This window comes from Scylla paramamosain, chromosome 33 (genome assembly GCF_035594125.1).
Source record: "Scylla paramamosain isolate STU-SP2022 chromosome 33, ASM3559412v1, whole genome shotgun sequence".
Taxonomy (NCBI): Eukaryota; Metazoa; Arthropoda; class Malacostraca; order Decapoda; family Portunidae; genus Scylla; species Scylla paramamosain.
The window spans coordinates 1,142,501-1,164,542 of NC_087183.1; the positions used below are offsets into that span (position 1 = coordinate 1,142,501).

At 40.9% G+C, this 22,042-nt stretch overlaps 1 protein-coding gene across 5 annotated transcripts in view; it reads right to left on the bottom strand.

The window, feature by feature from the left end:
- LOC135089521 (antifreeze protein Maxi-like) overlaps window positions 1–22,042 on the bottom strand; it is a 175,091-nt gene that overhangs the window by 40,576 nt on the left and 112,473 nt on the right. For 4 of the 5 annotated variants that reach the window (XR_010261518.1, XM_063985116.1, XM_063985118.1 and 1 more), the window contains exon 3: window positions 11,996–12,148. The exons of the other annotated variant lie outside the window; for it this stretch is intronic. Coding sequence is in view for 3 of the 4 variants with exons in the window: in XM_063985116.1 (XP_063841186.1) it covers window positions 11,996–12,148 (153 nt within the window). In the remaining variant the exon portion in view is untranslated. The remainder of the gene's footprint in view (window positions 1–11,995; window positions 12,149–22,042) is intronic. 5 annotated transcript variants of the gene reach the window in all.

Consider the following 22,042-nt stretch of genomic DNA (forward strand, 5'->3'; position numbering starts at 1 on the left):
CACACTGTATAACAAGCAAGCAAGCAAGAAATGACTAGAAGATAAAATCAGTTTATTTCAAATAACAAAGCTGCTCCAAAGATAAAGAAAGAATAATATAAAAAAATAATTGAATAGAATTATCAAATATATGAATAATTCGAGTTTTTTTTTTTTAGAAAATCGTCTTTTGTTGTTATAAAAATTCTTTCTTCTACCGCATATTTAAATTTCTCATCCTTATTTGCTCCCTCCCAAACCCTCAACCTGTTCTTCTTCTTCTTCATCTTCTTCTTCTTCTTCTTCTTCCTCTTCTTCCTCCTCCTCCTCCTTCTCCTCCTTTTCCTTCTCCTTTTTCTCCTCCTTTTCCTCCCCCTTCTCCTCCTCCTCCTCCTCCTCCTCTTCCTCCTCCTCCTCCTCCTCCTTTTCTAATACAACCACTGCTGCTGCTGCTGCTAGCACCGCCACCACCACCTTTTTCTTTCTACTTCTCCCTGCCATCCCCCACCCTTTGAACCCTCCAGTACAGATATAATTTTTTGTAGATTATTCTATCCCTGCTGCGGCGGGAGAGAGTGCCGAGCTGCTGGTGACTCGAGTAAAGTTGAAAATGTGATGAAAAAATGTGTACCTGTGAACCTGCAGCTTGTGAGTGACCGGAGAGAGAGAGAGAGAGAGAGAGAGAGAGAGAGAGAGAGAGAGAGAGAGAGAGAGAGAGAGAGAGAGAGAGAGAGAGAGAGAGAGAGACAGACTACGTAATTACTCGTAGTTTTGTAGTCCCTGAATGTAACGGGAGCAAAGGGAACAAAAACGGAATAAACATGAACAGTAGGAACACATAAGAAAAGGAGAAATTAGGATTACAAGGAGGAGGATGAGGAGCAAGTCAACGAAAGAAGAACATATAGGAATAAATAAGAATAAATAGGAAGAGCAGACACCAGAATTATGAAAGAGGAGAAAAGAATGGGAAATACATATGAATAATAGGAATACATAGGAAGAGTATAACAGAGGAAGAGCGGATACTAAGATTAGAAGATAAACAAAAAATAAATACATAAATAAGTGGCAATACATATGAGGGACAGATATTAAGGTGGAGAAAAATGGGAAGCACGTAGGAATAAGTGGGAATACATGGACAGAGCAGGTGCCAAGATTAGAGGGAAAAGAGTGTGAAATACATAGGAAAGAATACGTAGTAATACATAGGAGAAGATATTATGATACGACGAGAAAAGAAAATTGTAGAATAAAAATATGGGGAATCTTGAAAGAAGAGAAGAAAAGAAGAGGTTGGAAGAGAGAAAAAAAAGATTGAAATAACGATGATATATGAAGATAGGGAAGAATGTAAAAAAAAAAAAAAATGGAGATGAAAAAGAAATGATGATTATACAGGAATGCATTAGAGATACATGAGAAGAACTGATACCATGACAGAAAAAGGGAGGGAATACATAATAATACATAAAACATATACATAAGTCACAATGACGTAACAAAAGAGAGCGGATAATAATAAAAAAAAATAATATATAGCAATACACAGAAAAAAAAAATACCTTGACAAGAGGAGGAAGAAAGATGAAGAAAAGGAAAATACATAGATACCTAGAAACACACATGCAAAGAAGAAATAACATAGATATCTACTGAACTAAGAGATACTGACAAAAAAAAAAAAACAATGTGAGGGAGAAAAGGACGGAGTACAGCACAGTGGAGGAGGAAGAGAAGGAGGAGGAGGAGGAGGAGGAAGAGGAGGAGGTGTAAGTAGTGGTGGTGGCGGGAAGGGGTGAGAGTAGCAGGAACCATGATAGGTAACGAGATAAAGCAACACAAAACAAGGTAATATCCAGCGTACAATGGCATGAAAAGAAGCAACAATAAAACTCGATTGCCAAGAGTAACAGTGAAAACGAAAGGGAGAGAAAGGTCGCATCTTTTTCCGTTGTGATATTGTGAATAATATATGCGTGCCTTATATTGTAAGTCACTGCTTACAACTAAGGACACACTGCGCTGTACAGGGAATAAATCATCGTCAACATCGGACACAGAAACCAGACAAAAAATTAAAGTGTCAAAAAGCATAAGTAAAGCCAAAAAAAAAAAAAAAAACAAGAAGAAAATAAAGAAATATATGAAAGTAAAAAAAAATAAATAAAAAATAAAAAGTCTAGTATTCTGAAACGCGTTGCTCTCTCATAAGGAATATTTTTTAGTCATCATTAATATTAGTTTTTTTTTCAGTTTTTCCTCAATTAATGATGCAAAAACCTTATTTTTTTTTACCACTGGAATCATGAAAACGTTCTTGAAGACTTTCACAACACCCAATGAAGCTAAAATTCATCAAGATAAGACGAATGTCTTTCTCTCTTCCCTCTCCCTTCCTTCCATCTTTCATTCTTCATCTCCCGCCCCTTCTTTCTTCCTCCCTCCCTCCTTCCCTTCCCCTCCCACCTCCCTCCCGCTTGCCTCCCTCCATCACGTTGCAGACCTTCATTCACTCAGAGTTAATCCATCACATTTACTCTCCTGCTTCTTCTCTTTTTCCCTCTTCTCCGTTCTCTCCTTCCATGTTTCCATTCATCCACCAAGCCACTCACGCCTCTATTCCTCCTTTCCTTGCCTTTATCTTCCTCGTTGTAGTTCTGTAGAATGTGGTCTACAGAGCTACAAGCATGCATCGCTCATTTACGAATAAAAATGATAAACAAAACTACTTATTCCATTGCTGAGGAAGAATGAAAACTGCAAGACAAATTTTCCCATACAGGAGAGAAAAAGGTGTGAAGAAAATATGATAAAAAGAAAAAAAAGAGCTGAAATATTGCATGACTTATGTACGAATATGAAAATATGAAAATGCCTAATCTTTCAGTAAGAAGAAAAAAGTCTATGATCTAACTTCGAATAAAGGAAGGAAACTCATCAAATCTGTTTATTTGTCGAGTGTGGAACAAGGAAAAAGGATGGCGAGCCCTGCTGGGATCACGAAAGGCCCTTGATGTGCCGGGGACGTGAAGGACGCCCCCCACACGCAGGAAAGGAACACAAGAACCCCGGGAAACCTTTATGGAAATTTGTGGAAAATTTTGGAGCCAGTCTGGAACAAATAAAAAGTTATAGGGACTCACTAAGAGGGAGAGAGGAAACGAACAGAAGGTGTTAGGAAGTCTGTGGAAAGTTAGTGCGGGGATCCAGTGTAGAATAAAAATATCTATGAGGATTTTGGGCGTAGGCCCAGTCAGGGGGTATTTGGGGAAGAGTGTAGGGGAAATATATCAAAGTGTAATGAGCATTGGGGAAAAGTTTAAGAGGAGTTAGGGAAAGTTCAAGGGAAATCACGGAGATTATGGGTCTTACATAAGAACATAAGAACATAAGAAATAAGGGAAGCTGCAAGAAGCGACCAGGCTTACACGTGGCAGTCCCTGTATGAAACACTCCTACCTATTTCCATCTGTTATCCCCATCCATAAACTTGTCTAATCTTCTCTTAAAGCTCTCTAGTGTCCTGGCACTAACTACATGATTACTGAGTCCGTTCCACTCATCTACCACTCTATTTGAGAACCAATTTTTTCCTATCTCCTTCCTAAACCTAAATTTTTCAAGCTTGAACCCGTTATTTCTTGTTCTACCTTGGTTGCTGATCCTAAGAATTTTGCTTACATCTCCCTTGTTATAACCCCTATACCACTTAAAGACTTCTATCAGGTCCCCTCTTAACCTACGTCTCTCTAGAGAATGTAAATTTAACCGCTTCAACCTCGCTTCGTAAGGAATACTCCTCATCCCCTGGATCCTTTTAGTCATTCTCCTCTGTACTGATTCTAATAGACCTATATCTTTCCTGTAATGTGGGGACCAGAACTGCACAGCGTAGTCTAGATGAGGTCTGACCAGCGCCAAGTATAACTTTAATATTACTTCCGGCCTTCTACTTTTAACACTCCTAAAAATGAATCCTAGTACCCTATTTGCCTTGTTTCTGGCTTCTATGCATTGTTTCCCTAGACGGAGTTCAGAGCTAACTATAACTCCTAAATCTTTCTCGTACCCTGTACCTACCAGAGTTTGGGTGTTTAATGTGTACCTATTGTGTGGGTTTCCTCTACCTACGCTAAGCACTTTGCATTTATTGATATTAAATTGCATTTGCCATCTATCCGTCCATTCATTCATTCTATCTAAGTCTGTCTGCAAGGCGATGGCATCCGCTTCTGACCTAATTAATCTACCTATCTTTGTGTCATCCGCAAATTTACTAACATCGCTACTAATTCCACTATCCAAGTCATTGATATATATTAGAAATAATAATGGCCCTAATACTGATCCCTGTGGCACCCCACTAATGACATGACCCCACTCGGATTTCGAGCCGTTTATTAGCACTCTCTGTCGCCTGTTACCAAGCCATGACCCTATCCAACCTAACACCTTCCCATCTATCCCGTGCGCCCTAACCTTTCTCAGGAGCCTTTGATGGGGCACCTTGTCGAATGCTTTACTAAAGTCCAGATATAAGATATCATAACTATCACCATTATCTACTGCCTCGTACACCTTACTGTAAAAACTTAACAAGTTTGTCAGGCAAGACTTCCCCTTCGTGAAGCCATGCTGTGACTGATTTATCAAGTTATGTTTGTCTAAATGTTCCCTAATGTTCCTGGCTATTATTGACTCTAACATTTTACCTACAACTGAAGTTAAGCTGACAGGTCTATAATTAGACGCTAAAGTTTTATCCCCTTTCTTAAAGATGGGTACTACATTAGCCTGCCTCCACATTACTGGTACCTCACCCGACTCCAGTGATTTCCTAAAGACAGAAACTAACGGCTCACTAATAATCTTTTTACATTCCTTCAGTACTCTGGGATATATTTCATCAGGTCCTGGTGACTTGAACTTTTTTAGCCTATCTATCTCCTGCTCCACTATCTCCCTAGTTATGGAAATATCCGTCAGCTTCTCATACTCATCTGCTCTAAACACCTGTTCACTATCTGGCATATCCTGCATGTTTTCCTGAGTGAAGACAGTTAAAAAATAATCATTCAGAAGTTTACTAATCTCCTCCCCAGAACTAACCAGCTCCCCATCTGCTGCCTTTAATGGACCTACAGTATCCTTATTTTTCGTCCTGTATACCTGATAAAATCCCTTGGGGTCCGTCTTCGCCTGGCTGGCTACCTTTAATTCATAATTGTCCTTAGCTTTCCTCGTTAACTTCCTGACTGTTCTAACTAATTCATTATACTGTGTCCTTAAAACTTCCTCACCTGCCTTTAATCTCTTATATACACTTCTCTTACGCCCTATATAATGCTTTAACCTAGCAGTCATCCATTTAGGGTCATTTTTTTGTGATCTTATTGTTTTATATGGGATATTTGCTAATTGACCTGTATGAACTTTATCTACGAAATATTTATACAATTCATCTACATTTACTTCACCTAAACCCCTCATCTCGTTCCCTACCATCCTCTCCCCTCCCTCATCAACTCGCCTCGACCTTACCTCTCTCATTTCACCATGACCTGACATTCCAAGATACTCACACCTATCTCCCCCCTTCCTCTTTCCTCCTCCCTTCTGGAGCCTCACCTCACCTCCCTCATCCTGCCTTATCTCTCTGAACTCCGTCCCTGACCTGACCTCACCCTGCATCCTTTGCCAGTCCACTCCTTGGAGGTACCTTTTTAATTCTTCAAAATCTGCTCTCCTAAAGTCAGGTATTTTACTAGTGTTTTTATTTCTAACAGTTTCTTCCCATTCTAGATTGTACCTAATTTCCCTATGGTCACTGTTACCTAGCTGTCCTCCAACCTCTACCTGCGTGACTGCTTCCTCCCTGTTAGTAAGAATTAAATCTAGAATATTATTCCCCCTTGTGGGTTCTACGACTACCTGTTTTAAAAAATTATCCTGAATTACCTTAAGGAATTCCTCTGCTTCCTTGTTACCCACAATCAGACTCCAGTCGATATTCCTAAAATTAAAATCTCCTACCACACATACCTGACTGTACCTGCCTGCTCTATTTAATTCCTGCCACAGTGAGGTGTTAATTTCCTCAGTACTGGTCGGTGGTCTGTAAACTACCCCTAGTACTACTGACTGCGATCCTTCCTTAATATCTACCCATATCGACTCTGCTTTGTTATCTGTTTTAATTCTATTGTTCATACAGCACTGTAATGTGTCCCTAACGTATAACGCGACACCTCCTCCTCTCCTGTTTTCTCTATCTTTATAGAACATTGTATACCCATCTATCTTAACCTCTGGATTAAATACTTTTCCTGACATATCTAACCAAGTTTCAGTTAAAGCGATGATATCAAATTTCTCTACACTCGCTATTCCTCTAAGCAAGTCTATTTTATTCAGAATACTTCTACAATTTGTGTAGTAAACACTTAAGCTATTTCTCACCATCCCTAAGCTAGCTTCCTTTCTAGATTTAACTAATTTGCCCCTTGCCTTCTCCTCACTACCCCTTCTTCCCTCCCGACTAACGAAAAAAGTGCTGGAGTGCAGTTACCTCCCGCTCGAGTGTTTCGGCCAAAACACGAACACCCTGGCGTGACAAATGCACTCCATCCCTGGCGTACAAGGTGTCCCTGCCATAGAAAAGGTCCCAGTTGTCGATGAACGTCCATCCATTACTCCTACAATGATTCGCGAGCCTGCGATTCACTGTAATAGCCCTGGACAGCCACTCAGCACCAACTCCCCTCCTCGGCAAGACACCACATACCACGGGGATCCCTCCCTTCTCCCTAATCCTGTCCAAAGCCTGTCGAAACCTCCTGATAAGCTCCTCACTCCTGACCTTGCCAAGGTCATTCCCTCCCGCACTGAGAAAAACAATGGGCTTGGTCCCATCTTTTTCCAAGCACGTGTCTAGCCTATCAGCTACCTTCCCTATCCCGGCCCCCGGCAAACACACCCTCGACCTACGCTTCCTATCCCTAGCACAGAACGCACTATCTAAGTGCCTAACCTGACTATCACCAAACACAAGCACTCTACCTTGGGGCAGGGTAACTGCATCTGCCCCCTCCTTCTTGCCTCCTCCAGCCCTGTCCACCTCCTTCTCCTTCCCCTCCTCCAGCACATTGAAGGGATTCTTCGTCTCCACGGAAGGTGCCCTGAGCACCTTCACCCTCTTGGCTCCCCTGCACACAACCGACCACTGCTCCTCCGTCGCCTTACTAGGTAAGGTGACGGTGGGGCACGACCCTCCCACAGGTGCTGAGATCCTCTCACAGAACTCAGCCTGCAGGTCTGAGATCCTCTCACGAAACTCAGCCTGCACCTCCGAGATCCTTCGATGGAACTCAGCCTCCACCTCTGAGACCTTCGCAACGAAGGCCTCGAGAACAGGAGAACTAACACAACCTGTCGACTCAGCAACACAAGGCGCCATGTCTACACTAGCCAGCTATATTAGCGTCAGGTCACTGCTCACTAATCACGTCCGTTCACTAGGAACCCTGACCTGAGACTGAGGAGAGAGGAATTGTGAGGCTCAAGAAGGATGAGGAAGAGTACCACAGAGAGGAGGAGGCTGGAGGAGGCAAGACAAGAGAGAGAGAGGAAAACGGTAGAATGATTGGGTGGAACGTCGAGAGGAGAGAGAGTGGGAAAAAAAAAAAAAGTGGGCTGAAAAGAAAAAGAAAAGAAAAAAGTTCAAAGGCGAATGATAAACGAAAATATGGAATAATGTAAAAGAAAACAAATGAACATGAAAAAAAAAAAAAAATGAAGGGACGATGAAAAAATAGGACAAAACCTGGAGAAGAAAGGAAAGAGAAGACGGGAAGAAGATGGAAGAGGTTGAAGTAATGATAACGTAGATAAATGGGGAAGATACAAAAGAAACCAACGAATAGAGATGCAAAACATGGCAAAAGGACTAAAAAATATGGTAAAAAAAACAAAATGAAGGAACGGAGCCGAGATTCAGAACAAGAGAAGGGAGATGGAAAAGGAAGAGAAGGAAGAGGAGGAAGAAGGAGATTGGAACATTGAGGAGACGGAGGGAGGGAGGGAAGGAGGGGGAATGAGGCCTGCAGAATATGGGGTTGAAATCTCCTAAACAAGGCATTAGTTGGGCCGCAGACTCTCCTCCCAAGGGACCTGCCAGAAGTAATAATTTTCAGTAGGAAGGAAGAAAAAGAAAGAAGGATGGCGCAATGGGAAGAAAGATATATATAGACAGATAGGAAGGACGGGAACCTACACAGGACAGGAAGGAGAGGAAAAACAAAGGATAAGAAAGAAGAAAGATAGGTAGAGAAGAAGAAAAGAAGAGAGAGAGAGAGAGAGAGAGAGAGAGAGAGAGAGAGAGAGAGAGAGAGAGAGAGAGAGAGAGAGAGAGAGAGAGAGAGAGAGAGAGAGAGAGAGAGAGAGAGAGAGAGAGAGAGAGAGAGATTCTTGCATTTCAATCACTTCCTTTAAATGAACAATGAGAACGAAGAAAACTCCAAATGCATCAAAAGACAGCTGAAAAATGCACAACACTTAATGAAACAAGAAATTGTAAAAAAAAATGTATGCAAATAAACAGGAAAAGACCACACACACACACACACACACACACACACACACACACACACACACACACATTACAAATTTCTACAAATCCTATACAAACTAATAATTAATTCCCAGAAGAATTCGCAAAGAACATTAAACAAGAGAAGTGGAATTTGACATAAAACAGTGTGTGTGTGTGTGTGTGTGTGTGTGTGTGTGTGTGTGTGTGTGTCAGGCCCAAAGAATTTAAGCCCGCGTACAGGATGAAAACACTACTTTAGAGAGGTGGGAAAGACTGGTTGAGAAAAAAGATGATCTGCAACTCTGGAGGGCTATAAATTGGAAGGGAGAAGTTGGTGGTGAAAATAATTCAAATGTGTGCCCATCTGATGATGATTTTAAAGATTATTTTGAAACTAACTTTAACCCTCCCGACAATGTGAAACTTACTGAATGTGACTTTTCCACCGATGTGTCTATACCCCTGTTAGATGACCCTATTGACCCATTAGAAATACAACAACAAGTGAAGCAATTGAAACCAGACCAAGCTTCAGGTCCTGATGGTGTATCACCCGGTATTGTTAGATTATTGCCAGTACAATGATTGTGTATATGTGTGTTTTGTTTAATAATATATTGTACTGTGGTAGTTACCCATTAGCCTGAACAAGGGCAAAGTTAGTTCCAATTATTAAGAAGGGTGACAGGACAGATGCGAGAAACTATAGGGGAATAAGTATAATAAACAGTATTGTCAAGGTGTACGACATGGTGTTGTGTGCGAGACTGAGACAGTGGTTTACACCTTTCAGGGAGCAAGCTGGTGCTCAGGAGAAGAGAGGGTGTGTGGAGAACACAGTGGCTCTCAGGTTGTTATGTGACATGGCTAGGAGGAGGAAATTAACTCTATTTGTAACATTCATTGACTTTTCCCAGGCCTATGACAGAGTACCTAGACATAAATTATTTTATGTGTTACGAAGATTAGGATGTGGCTCAGCTATGTTATGTGCACTTATTGCTATGTATACTGTGACAGAAAGCTTGGTCGGAACAGCGGTGGTCTTAATAACTCTAGGTGTGAGGCAAGGATCACCCACCTCATGTTTACTTTTTATCATCTTGGTTAATGACCTTATAAGATTAATTAAAGAAGGGTGTGGACATGATGGATTTTTACAATGGCTACATATACTTGTACTAATGGACGATACGGTGCTATTATCGACAAAGAGGGCAAATATGATGAGAAAGGCATCTTTGTTACAAGATTATTGTACAGAATATGGCATGAAAGTTAACCAATCCAAGACAAAGTTTTTTTGTGATAAGCGGCAGTGAGAGGGATCGTGAACCTTTGGTGGTGGGCGACTTGGTGGTGGAACATTGTGACACATATGTGTACGAGTATTTAGGGTCACCGTTTACCAGCGATGGTTCAACCACCTCTGCCGTCAAAGTCCATGCTAATAATAAGATGTCACATGTGTTAAAGTTTGTGTCTTATGTCACGAAAAATAATGATATTCCGTTTGTGATAAAGAAGCGTGCATTTGATGCAGCTCTCATGTCATCACTAATTTATGGTTGTGAATCTTGGATAGGAGCTGATCTGAAAACGATGGTGAAGTTGTACAATTGGTGTCTAAAAAGATCATTAGGAGTGAGAAAACTAACATGTAATGACATTTGCTACGTGGAGTCAGGGTATCCACCTTTCAAGGACTTAATCAGGCACAGACAACACAAATTTTTATATAGTATGTGGCATGAGAGGTCAGGATATGATGATGATCCATTAGCCTTCACAATTAGGATAACAGTGAACTCTAACACTCCAACCAGCCGGACCGTCAGAGAGATGATCAACACGAATGTACCGGACCTGAGCTTGGTAATGAAGAAATTAAAAGATGACATGGTAAACAGTAACTCCTCAAGACGCACAACATATAAGGATATTAACCCATCTTTATTGGTACACCATATATATACAGTGAAGCATGCAGTAAATGATATTCATAGAGTATCATTCACACAATTTCGAGTAAGTGGACATAGTTTAGCGTGTGAGACTGGCAGGTGGAATAAAAAAAAAAAACAGAGGTCGACTGGAGGTGAATGAGAGGCTGTGTGTGTGTGTGGAGGGTTACAAACAGAGAGACATGTAGTGCAGGATTGTCAGTTAACACAGCAACTTAGAGATCAATACCAGTTCTCCACTTTAGAGCAATTGTTTGGGGATCAGTTTACGTCAGAGATTATGTGTAAGATTGTTCATAACATTTTGACCATATATTAAAGAAGTAATAAATTATACTTGTATTTAATATGTTTCGCACGATTGTGGGATTAGTGAGGATTTGATAATTATAGTAGTGCGTAGATGTCATGAATATGATTGTTTATATATATTCTATAAACAAGGGTCCTATGAATAGATATTTCTCCAGTGTTTATGTTTAGCTCCTTTATTTTGTAATAATAGACTTCTAGTAACTAACAGATGATGGACTACAAGTAGGAAGTGATAATAATTTAATATTATCTTGTAGATTAAGTAATACCATTATGTACAATCCATTGGTATTATCTGTTTGCTGTGGTCAATAAAATATCTATCTAATATCAATCTATCTATCTGTGTGTGTGTTTTGGCTTGCCTGCCAGTGTGTGTGTGTGTGTGTGTGTGTGTGTGTGTGTGTGTGTGTGTGTGTGTGTGTGTGTGTGTGTGTGTGTGTGTGTGTGTGTGTGTGTGTGTGTGTGTGTGTGTTTGTAAATATTTAAATAGGTACATGAGCACTATTACAATGACATCAGTGTAAGACCAGCAGAGGAGCGCCGCTGTCTTTCCGTAGAGAGCAGTGAACACGTTGCCGCCACGCCGAGTCCCGCCAGTACAAATCTAATAAGACTTTGCGGGGTTTTATATCTAATGACGGAGGACACAGCTTTATGAGAAATCATTACTAAAAATATGATTAAATCTTCTATACAATACGATTCCTATCTTATTTTTGCAAGAGACACGATGTAATACCTCCAGTAACAATGCTGATGCTGTACAGGACACGATGTAATACCTCCAGTAACAATGCTGATGCTGTACAGGACACGATGTAATACCTCCAGTAACAATGCTGATGCTGTACAGAACTGAAAAAACAGAACAATTTCTCACAACTACTCAGGCAGTGAAACAGGAAGCAGTAAAACAAAGAGGGCGCAGACCAATTTTAAGACTAAAAAGAAAACCTTTCCAGTCGAGACACAAACACACCTACACACTTTCATCACAACGCAACACCTTTCAACGAGAAAAAAAAAAAAAAAAAATAAGTGAAATAAAATACAATACGCGGCGAGGCGAGGCACGAAGGGATAAACAACACACAAACATGAATTCCATTCACGCAACCAACTTGTACCAATGACTAACAACAAGTGGCAGTGCCGCAGGCGGCGGCGGCGGCGGCAGCAGCGGCAGCAGCAGCGGCAGCGGCAGCAGCAGCAGCGGCAGCAGCAGCGGCAGCAGCAGCAGCGGCAGCAGCAGCGGCAGCAGCAGTGGCGGCGGCAGCAGCAGCAGCAGCAGCTGCAGAAAACGAGGAAGGATGAACGGAAGGCGCAGAAGACGATGAAAAAAAAAAAAAGAAGGAAAAAGGGAAGGAAGGGCGAAACATTGAGACGAGGAGGAGGAGGAGGAGGAGGAGGAGGAGGAGGAGGAGGAGGAGGAGGGAAACTGTGAAAGGAAGAAAGCAAAGTTAGAGAGAATGTCTAAGTTTATTGCAGAGAGAGAGAGAGAGAGAGAGAGAGAGAGAGAGAGAGAGAGAGAGAGAGAGAGAGAGAGAGAGAGAGAGAGAGAGAGAGAGAGCAGTACCACACACAACAATGAACACCACTGATATATATAAAAAAAAACTAAAGGAAAATAAAATAATACAAAAAGACAGGGCAACAATACGAAATAAGAAAATAAGTCAAAGCTGGAGCACTCGCATTTCTTTTTCTTCCTCATTTATGTGGAGGGGAAGGAAGGAGAGGAGGCACAAAAAGAGAGGAGAAACTGGTGACCATTTTCATTGCAGCAAGTCACCACTTTTTGTAACATCTAGCGTGACAAATCTAAAAGAGGAAAAAAGTAGAAAAGACGGAGAATAAGAAAGTAAGGAAGCGGAAAGCACTTCTGAGAGAAAACTACACTGCCGAATTATCTAACACGATGAGAAAAAGAAAAATGAGATGACCACAGTGAAGAAGGAACGGAAGGGAAGAATAAAAACGAAGAATGGAGGTGATGTGAATGTGAGAAAAGCTCAGGGGAAATATTAAAATGGCGACACTCTGGACCAAACCAATCTTGGGGACACCACCAACATGAGCTACATCGTCAAGGTGTGAGAGGCCTGCACCACTTAATGTTCCTGCCACACGCACGCTTTGCTCTTTGTTTTCACCCACGTGCTACTTTTGCTTCAAGGTCACGTTCAGGAATCGAGTCGGGTCTAAAAATATACAAGGCTTAACTTTCTAAGCTACATGAGTAACCCTAATGTAGCGCACTTGATACTAGGATTGCGAGAAATAATGATGGATAATCTCTGTAAACCAACACATCCTACCAGCAGCAGCAGCAGCAGCAGCAGCTATAATAGTAGTAGTAGTAGTAGTAGTAGTAGTAGCAGTAGCACATGAATCAGTAACTGCAATAAAAATCAACACCACTCAAAAGAAAAAGAAGCAATGTTAAGTGAATGAGTGGCGTGTCCACTTGCTGACTGCATTCTGAGAACTCTTGTACCACGGGAGGAAAAGGAAGCAACACATATAGATTGCTTTCCTTTTAACTCCCACACGACCTTGCTTTCATCCTGCAGTAATTACATTCACAGCATGTCAATATAGCTGTCACTGATTTAAAGACCATGAATACACTTAGAAATGATGAACAAAAAATTTGTTATAATAGTAATAATAATAATAGTAACAACAATAATAATAATAATAATATTGGAAATGATGAACAACAAATTTGTTATAATAGTAATAATAATAATAATACAAAAAATTTGTTATAATAATAATAATAGAAGAATGAACAAAAAATTTGTTATAATAGTGAAGAAGAAGAAGAAAAAAAGAAAAAAAAAAGAAAAGAAGAAGAAGAAGAAGAAGAAGAAGAAGAAGAAGAAGAAGAAGAAGAAGAAGAAGAAGAAGAAGAAGAAGAAGAAGAAGAAGAAGAAGAAGAAGAAGAAGAAGAAGAAGAAGAAGAAGAAGAAGAAGAAGAAGAAGAAGAAGAAGAAGAAGAAGAAGAAGAAGAAGAAGAAGAAGAAGAAGAAGAAGAAGAAGAAGAAGAAGAAGAAGAAGAAGAAGAAGAAGAAGAAGAAGAAGAAGAAGAAGAAGAAGAAGAAGAAGAAGAAGAAGAAGAAGAAGAAGAAGAAGAAGAAGAAGAAGAAGAAGAAGAAGAAGAAGAAGAAGAAAAGTAAACAAACACACACACACACACACACACACACACACACACACACACACACACACACACACAGAATGACCTGACGGCTACGCATTGCGGCAGATAGGTCACCTAAGGAGGGCAGAAAAGGGTGGAAGAGGTCAGGTCACGCCTTCACACATTTAGGTCAGAATCGGATGCCATCGCCTTGCAGACAGACTTAGATAGAATGAATGAATGGACGGATAGATGGCAAATGCAATTCAATATAAATAAATGCAAAGTGCTTAGCGTAGGTAGAGGAAACCCACACAATAGGTACACATTAGACAACCAAACTCTGGTAGGTACAGGGTACGAGAAGGATTTAGGAGTTATAGTTAGCTCTGAACTCCGTCTAGGGAAACAATGCATAGAAGCCAGAAACAAGGCAAATAGGGTACTAGGATTCATTTTTAGGAGTGTTAAAAGTAGAAGGCCGGAAGTAATATTAAAGTTATACTTGGCGCTGGTCAGACCTCATCTAGACTACGCTGTGCAGTTCTGGTCCCCACATTACAGGAAAGATATAGGTCTATTAGAATCAGTACAGAGGAGAATGACTAAAAGGATACAGGGGATGAGGAGTATTCCTTACGAGGCGAGGTTGAAGCTGTTAAATTTACATTCTTTAGAGAGACGTAGGTTAAGAGGGGACCTGATAGAAGTCTTTAAGTGGTATAAGGGTTATAACAAGGGAGATGTAAGCAAAATTCTTAGGATCAGCAACCAGGGTAGAACAAGAAATAACGGGTTCAAGCTTGAAAAATTTAGGTTTAGGAAGGAGATAGGAAAAAATTGGTTCTCAAATAGAGTGGTAGATGAATGGAACGGACTCAGTAATCATGCAGTTAGTGCTAGGACACTAGAGAGCTTTAAGAGAAGATTAGACAAGTTTATGGATGGGGATAGCAGATGGAAATAGGTAGGTGTGTTTCATACAGGGACTGCCACGTGTAAGCCTGGTCGCTTCTTGCAGCTTCCCTTATTTCTTATGTATATATATATATATATATATATATATATATATATATATATATATATATATATATATATATATATATATATATATATATATATATATATATACAGTATACCTATCTATCCACCCATCTATATTTTAATCTTTATCTCTGTTTACCTATCTATGTCTAACTATCTTCTACCTATCAATCAATTTTCTGTCTATCTCTCTATCTTTCCTTGAAAATCAAAACAATAGATGAACAAATTAATAAATAAACAATAAAATAAACAAAAAGAACAAAATTAAATAAAAAAAAATAGATAATCATATATCACGCGACAAATTTAATTTTTCCTGTCAGTTGTCAGCTTTAGTTCCTGCTGCCAGCTTGTCTCGGTCACTGGTGGCGCTTGTCTGTCTGACTCTACTACAGTGTCACACTTTTCACATTACCTGATGTGCACCTCCTTCCCATAAACGTGTTGCCAGTTTGATCTCATTTCCATACTAATATGTAGCTTCAGTGAAAGAATATTTACTAATACTTTTTTTTTCTATTCATTCGTTTATTTACTCATTTGTTAATTTATTTACCACTCTTTAAACCTTTCAAAATACGCACGGTCATGATAAAGAGTCCGATCTGAACTCTTTCACTGCTGGACAAATATTTCCATATATATATACCTACGACTTGTTAGGGACTTACTTATGGGCGAGTCTCTTAAATGATTCCGTGGCTTAGAAAACGTAAAATTAACCCACAATTTTTTTTCATTCAATGTTTGGAAAGTTGACAAAGGAAAACCATAGAAGTGAAAGGGTTAAGCTTAAAATTCACTCCTTCAATACTTACGTATTTTTGGGTATAGAGTATTTATGCATGAGGGCAGCCTCAGGACACGAGCGTTCGTTAGCTTGCGGTGTGAAGAAAGTGACCTCATTTCTTGTCAACACGAAGTCATGCATCATAATCCAGAATGCATATACATGTACGTATCCTTCCCTTGTTTCTCGAGTCCTTCTTGCATGCCCTTTAAGGCATCGCGGTGGAGGTGCAGGTGAAGTAGTAGTGATAGAGTGGTGTGGTGGGGGTGGTGGTGGTGACGTAGTGGTAGTGAGATTGTGTGGTGTGGTATGGAGTGGTGGTGGTGGTGGTGGAGTGGTGGAAGTGGTGTGGGCAAGGGGATCTCCACACTGAGGCAGGCCACTCTTCGCTCGACACAGCTTCAGGTGTTTCAGAGCAAGACGTAAGTGCACTCAGCAAGCCACCGCCTTATCGCCTCTGTGCACTTCTTCACCTTTTGATCTCGCAAAAATACTGACGCCACCTTTGTGTTGGCTGCAGAGCGCCAGACAGAATACACCCAGAGCCACGTGGCGTAATTCTTGTCTGAGAGTTTATCATATTGCGGTTTTCTTTTTTTAATTTCATAATGCGAGGAACAAAGCAGAAAAAACAAAAAAAACAAACGTAAATTATCATCCTGTCATACTCGGTGCCTCAAATTCACTGAAAGGTTCCTGCTACAATATATACAAGCATTCAATAGACATGTTTTTTCTTTGTTCTTTATTTGTGTTCCTCTGCGAGATCATGAGGGTCACGAGGCTTGTAGTGTGTATATACGTATGTGTACAGATAAAGAATTCCTTCCCCTGTGTGGGTAAAGAGTAATTTTCATCGCGTATTAAGTAAACACGGCAAAAATGAGTATTCCCTTTCCTTGCACGCGTGGAGGAAAGTAATCACAACGTGGGGTGTGAGGCGGCGGTCACTGCCGCTGAGTAACGGGATCTGAACGTTCCCTCCCTCACGCTCTGAGTTCACCGGCAAGCCTCCTTTAAATTTTAATGATGATATAAGAAAAATGTTTAACAAAGAACACAACGATTTTTCTTTAGCAGAAACATTTCTCGAGCAATTATTCGGTGTTCAAATAGGACGCATTAAAGGGGAAAATGCCTTAAGATCTATCAGATGATATTGGAAAAATGTTAGCCAAAGCAAATATTTTGCCAAGAAAGTTAGAGCTATTAACTTGTATACATAAGCAATTATAAGCATACTTTAAATCTACCACATAATAGAAGATAATGTCTGACAAAGAGTTTGACGAAGACTCCAACACATACAATAAGAAATTTCTATTGCTATAAATCTGCACGATTATTATATACATGGTGACATCTGCTGTACTAACACCACAGCGAGAACGTGCACTGAGGCAGAGGGACGCGTGACAAAGCCGCAGTGACAGACCCAGGCCCGGCCATTGTGGGCAATACTAACTTGATAAGGCAAAGTGGTGGACATGTGCCCCAGGTAATTATACCGGACTCTAACACAAAATAGTGAGCGCTGTAACCGGTGAGGTACAAGTGAGGCAGACGGGAGGCGCCGGGCGGCCCACGCAAGCCTTTCAGTAAGATTGACACGGTCCATCACCCACCACCCGCAGAGGAACGCAAAGGAGGAACCAAGAGCAGCATGTATAATGAATGCTTGTATAATTGTATTCTTCTAGGAGCCTTTCACTGAAATGAGGCCCTGTATGTGAGATAAGAAGCTAAAATATGTTTTTGTTCAGCTGTGTCCTTCGCGTTATGAACCTGAAAAAAAAAAAAAATAGCGATGTGATGAACTCCCAGGCCACGAGACAGGAAAGCCGCCACTGCCTCCAAGACTTCGCAGCGCTGCACCGTCTTGATCAACCCCTTGCTTATCTTTTTTTTTTTGTTACTTACGATGCTCTCACGATACAGACAGCACGAGATATATTGAGTTTAATGATACAAATATTCCAAGCTATCATCATTAGTGATACGATCATTCGAGCCTCGGATAGATTTAATTGAATCAGTAACACAAACATTCATTAACCATTTCACTGTGATATGCAACAGCTCACATCCAGATCGCATTACAAAACACTTAAAAACACTCACATGAAAAGAAGGCGATTAAAAGAGTAGATATTCCTATCTCTAGCTAGTGTAGTCTTCAGAGGAAGCTGTAGAAAAAAATGTTTCACAGTGGTCAACGAATCAAGAAAGTGTGTTGAATAACACTGAATAAGTTAAACATTATAATTAAAACCAAGACATCACACAACTATCACCAACACATACACAAAAATTGCCTGTATTACTGCAACCACCATCCGCGTCACTTGACCTAATCCCAGGCCGCTGCAGACTCACTCCGTGTAGCAACAGTCCTACTCCACTGAAGGTGAACTGTCCACCAGTGTCGCAGCAATAACTTTTCCACGTGGATTTAAAGTAGTCTTCATTCCAGAGAGATAAGCATGAAAAATGGCAAGGTCAATTATAAAAGACAATTGACGCCATCGGCAGCAGGGAGGGAGAGCTATTCATCGTGGAGGAACAGTTACGCCGCGATGAAAAAGTGGGCCATCGTATTTCGAGTTCCCTCTTTCGTTCTGGCCACTCGTCGATAGGCACAAAGGAAGAGCTAATCGCCACACATACCTTCACACCAGGTGCTCCTCCTCAGCTCCTCAGCGTCACTTCAGCAGGAAAGAACGTGAGATTCAGGCTTGTGACAATGAACGCTTTGCTACTTCACAAGGTCTGTTTTCAAAAGCCACAGAGATGATTACTTGCTACGGATGTTTTCTTTTACCTATTGATGGTGTAGAATGTTGCCTTCTTTATTACTAGAATCATGTACATATACACGCTTGAAAACACCAATTACTTCCACAAAGATGATTACTTCCCCTGGATATTTTCTTTTACTTATTGATTGTGTAGAATGTTTCTTGAATTATCACCAGAATCATGTACACGCTTGAATACACCAGTAGCTTACTATAGTCTGCTTAAAATGATTCCCCCCAAAAAAAGGTGCAGAAATGTCTGGGAAAATAGTCGTGAGGGACACGCAATATTAGCAGTGTGAAAAGAGACTGTCGAGTGTTGCAAGATGCGCGCTGTGTCATCTTGTGGAAGAAAAACACAAAACAGAAAGACTAGAAAATCAAATTCGAGGAAAAAAAAAAAGCTTTCCGTGCCACTCAGTCTATGCACCGACAAAGGACGAGGTGAGCCTTGCACAACGGCATGGACCGTCACGTCTCAGCAAAAAGTATGTGCTGCACCTGCCATGCAAAAGAATATTGGTGTAGAATCACAATGTAACGCACTTCCAGTTTTCATGCTGACAATATTGACACAGGACTGGACGTAGGCAGAAACTCAGAAAAAAAAAAAAAAATAAATAAAAAAAAAATAACCATACCGTTCATCATATTATTGTCCAAGATGAAATCAGGGGGAGCAATTCCACTGTGAATATTAAGCAGTAGATTTAGCAGCACAGCACACAGCGATATGGTAATGATGGAGTAAAGAAATGATGGCAGAAAATACATCGTGTCCTTGGAGAATATTGCATAACAAGTCGTCCACCGGAAGATTAAAAAAAATAATTTCCAGCATTATGATTGTAAACTTTTGAGAAATACTAATATTAGTTTTTCAAATTGTCTTCCGTCAATAGTTTTATCTGAGTCTGTACAAGGAATGCCAGCAAGGCTATGATGACTGTGATAAATAGTGTTTCCAGCATTCTGCTTGTAACCTTTTGAGAAATACTACCACTACGTCTTTATCATCCTGTCTTCTATCAATACCTTCATGAGGGATACCAACAAGGTGACGAAGAGTTACATGAAATGGCGTTTCAAAAAATTCCATCGTGAACTTATATGAATCACTGCTTTTTCGACTACCCTCTATCATGTAATCATATCTGTACAGGTGCGCTGCAAAGAATATGAGGAATATCAGTAATGTCATGTTTACTGTTAAGCAGGGAGCACCAGCAGTGATACCAAAGTCCGTGTTCCAAACAGAAGCAGTTTTATCTTCTATAAAAAAAATTAAAAAAATGAAAGGATGAAAAAGGACAAACTGATACTTTGATCGACAAGGCGTGTCGATAGAAGGGAGAAAACACAGTGCAGCAATATTTAAACCTTCCATCTGCCCTCAAATCAAACCTTCACTCATTTTATGCCATAATGCTTGCCTCACTAAGCAGGTGGCAGCAGGAAGCGGCTGGGATGACGCTATGGTAAAACTGCACGAGACATAATTGAGTTGACTGACACCTGGAACTTTTGCCTTCATAGTTATAACAACACATCAGTTTCCTCCTCCTCCTCCCACACACACACACTTAAAACACACAAACAAACAAACAAACACACAGAGGCATGTTATAGGGAAAAAAAAAATCTTATGCAGGACTAGCAAGACGAGAGAGAGAGAGAGAGAGAGAGAGAGAGAGAGAGAGAGAGAGAGAGAGAGAGAGAGAGAGAGAGAGAGAGAGAGAGAGAGAGAGAGAGAGAGAGAGAGAGATGGGAGGGACAGATAGACACGTGTTGATAGATAAAATATAGACAGGCAGGCAGGTAGGCAGGAAGACAGACAGACAGACAGACAGACAGACAGACAGACAGGCAGGCAGACAAGACAAGCAAGAGATTCATAGATAGAAAGATGGACACATATAAACATGCTCAAACAAACAGACAAGGCAGGCAGAGCAGGCGGACAATTACACTAACAGGCACATCAGTATTATTTCCCCTTTCATAAAATTGTGTCTCTAGTGAAAGACAAGTTAAAAATAAACAAGTGGAGCACATTCTGACCCTCTTCCCTTTTGCAGAGATCTCCATTCTTTGGAGACTTCAATGTTCACCACCAGCTTTGGCTTTCCTCTCCCTTCACTGACCATCCTGGTGAACTAGCCTACAACTTTGCTATCCTCCATGACCTAGAGCAATTGGTGCAACACCCTACTCGTATTCCTGACCGTCTTGGAGATACGCCCAACATTCTTGACCTTTTCCTGACCTCTAATCCTTCTGCTTATGCTGTCACCCTTTCTTCTCCGTTGGGCTCCTCCGATCACAATCTCATATCTTTATCTTGTCCTATCACTCCAATCCCTCCTCAGGATCCCCCTAAGCGAAGGTGCCTCTGGCGTTTTGCCTCTGCTAGTTGGGGGGACCTGAGGCGGTATTTTGCAGATTTTCCTTGGAATGACTACTGCTTCCGTGTCAGAGACCCGTCTTTGTGTGCTGAGCGCATAACAGAGGTGATAGTGTCTGGCATGGAGGCGTACATTCCTCACTCTTTTTCTCGTCCTAAACCTTCTAAACCTTGGTTTAACACAGCTTGTTCTCGTGCTATACATGATAGAGAGGTGGCCCACAAAAGGTACTTAAGCCTTCCTTCACCAGAATCTCATGCACTTTATATTTCTGCCCGGAACCATGCCAAGTCTGTTCTCCAACTACCCAAAAACTCCTTCATTAACAGAAAATGTCAAAACCTTTCAAGATGTAACTCCCCTCGTGATTTCTGGCATCTAGCCAAAAATGTCTCCAATAACTTTGCTTCTTCTTCTTTCCCTCCTCTACTTCAACCAGATGGCACCACTGCTATCACATCTATTTCTAAAGCTGAACTCTTTGCTCAAACCTTTGCTAAAAACTCTACCTTGGACGATTCTGGGCTTGTTCCTCCCTCTCCTCCACCCTCTGACTACTTCATGCCACGTATTAAAATTCTTCGTAATGATGTTTTCCATGCCCTCGCTGGCCTAAACCCTCGGAAGGCTTATGGACCTGATGGGGTCCCTCCTATTGTTCTCCGAAACTGTGCCTCCGTGCTTGCACCTTGCCTAGTCAAACTCTTTCAGCTCTGTCTGTCAACATCTACCTTTCCTTCTTGCTGGAAGTTTGCCTACATTCAACCTGTTCCTAAAAAGGGTGACCGCTCTAATCCCTCAAACTACCGTCCTATTGCTTTAATTTCCTGCTTATCTAAAGTTTTTGAATCTATCCTCAACAGGAAGATTCTTAAACATCTATCACTTCACAACCTTCTATCTGATCGCCAGTATGGGTTCCGTCAAGGCCGCTCTACTGGTGATCTTCTGGCTTTCCTTACAGAGTCTTGGTCATCCTCTTTTAGAGACTTTGGTGAAA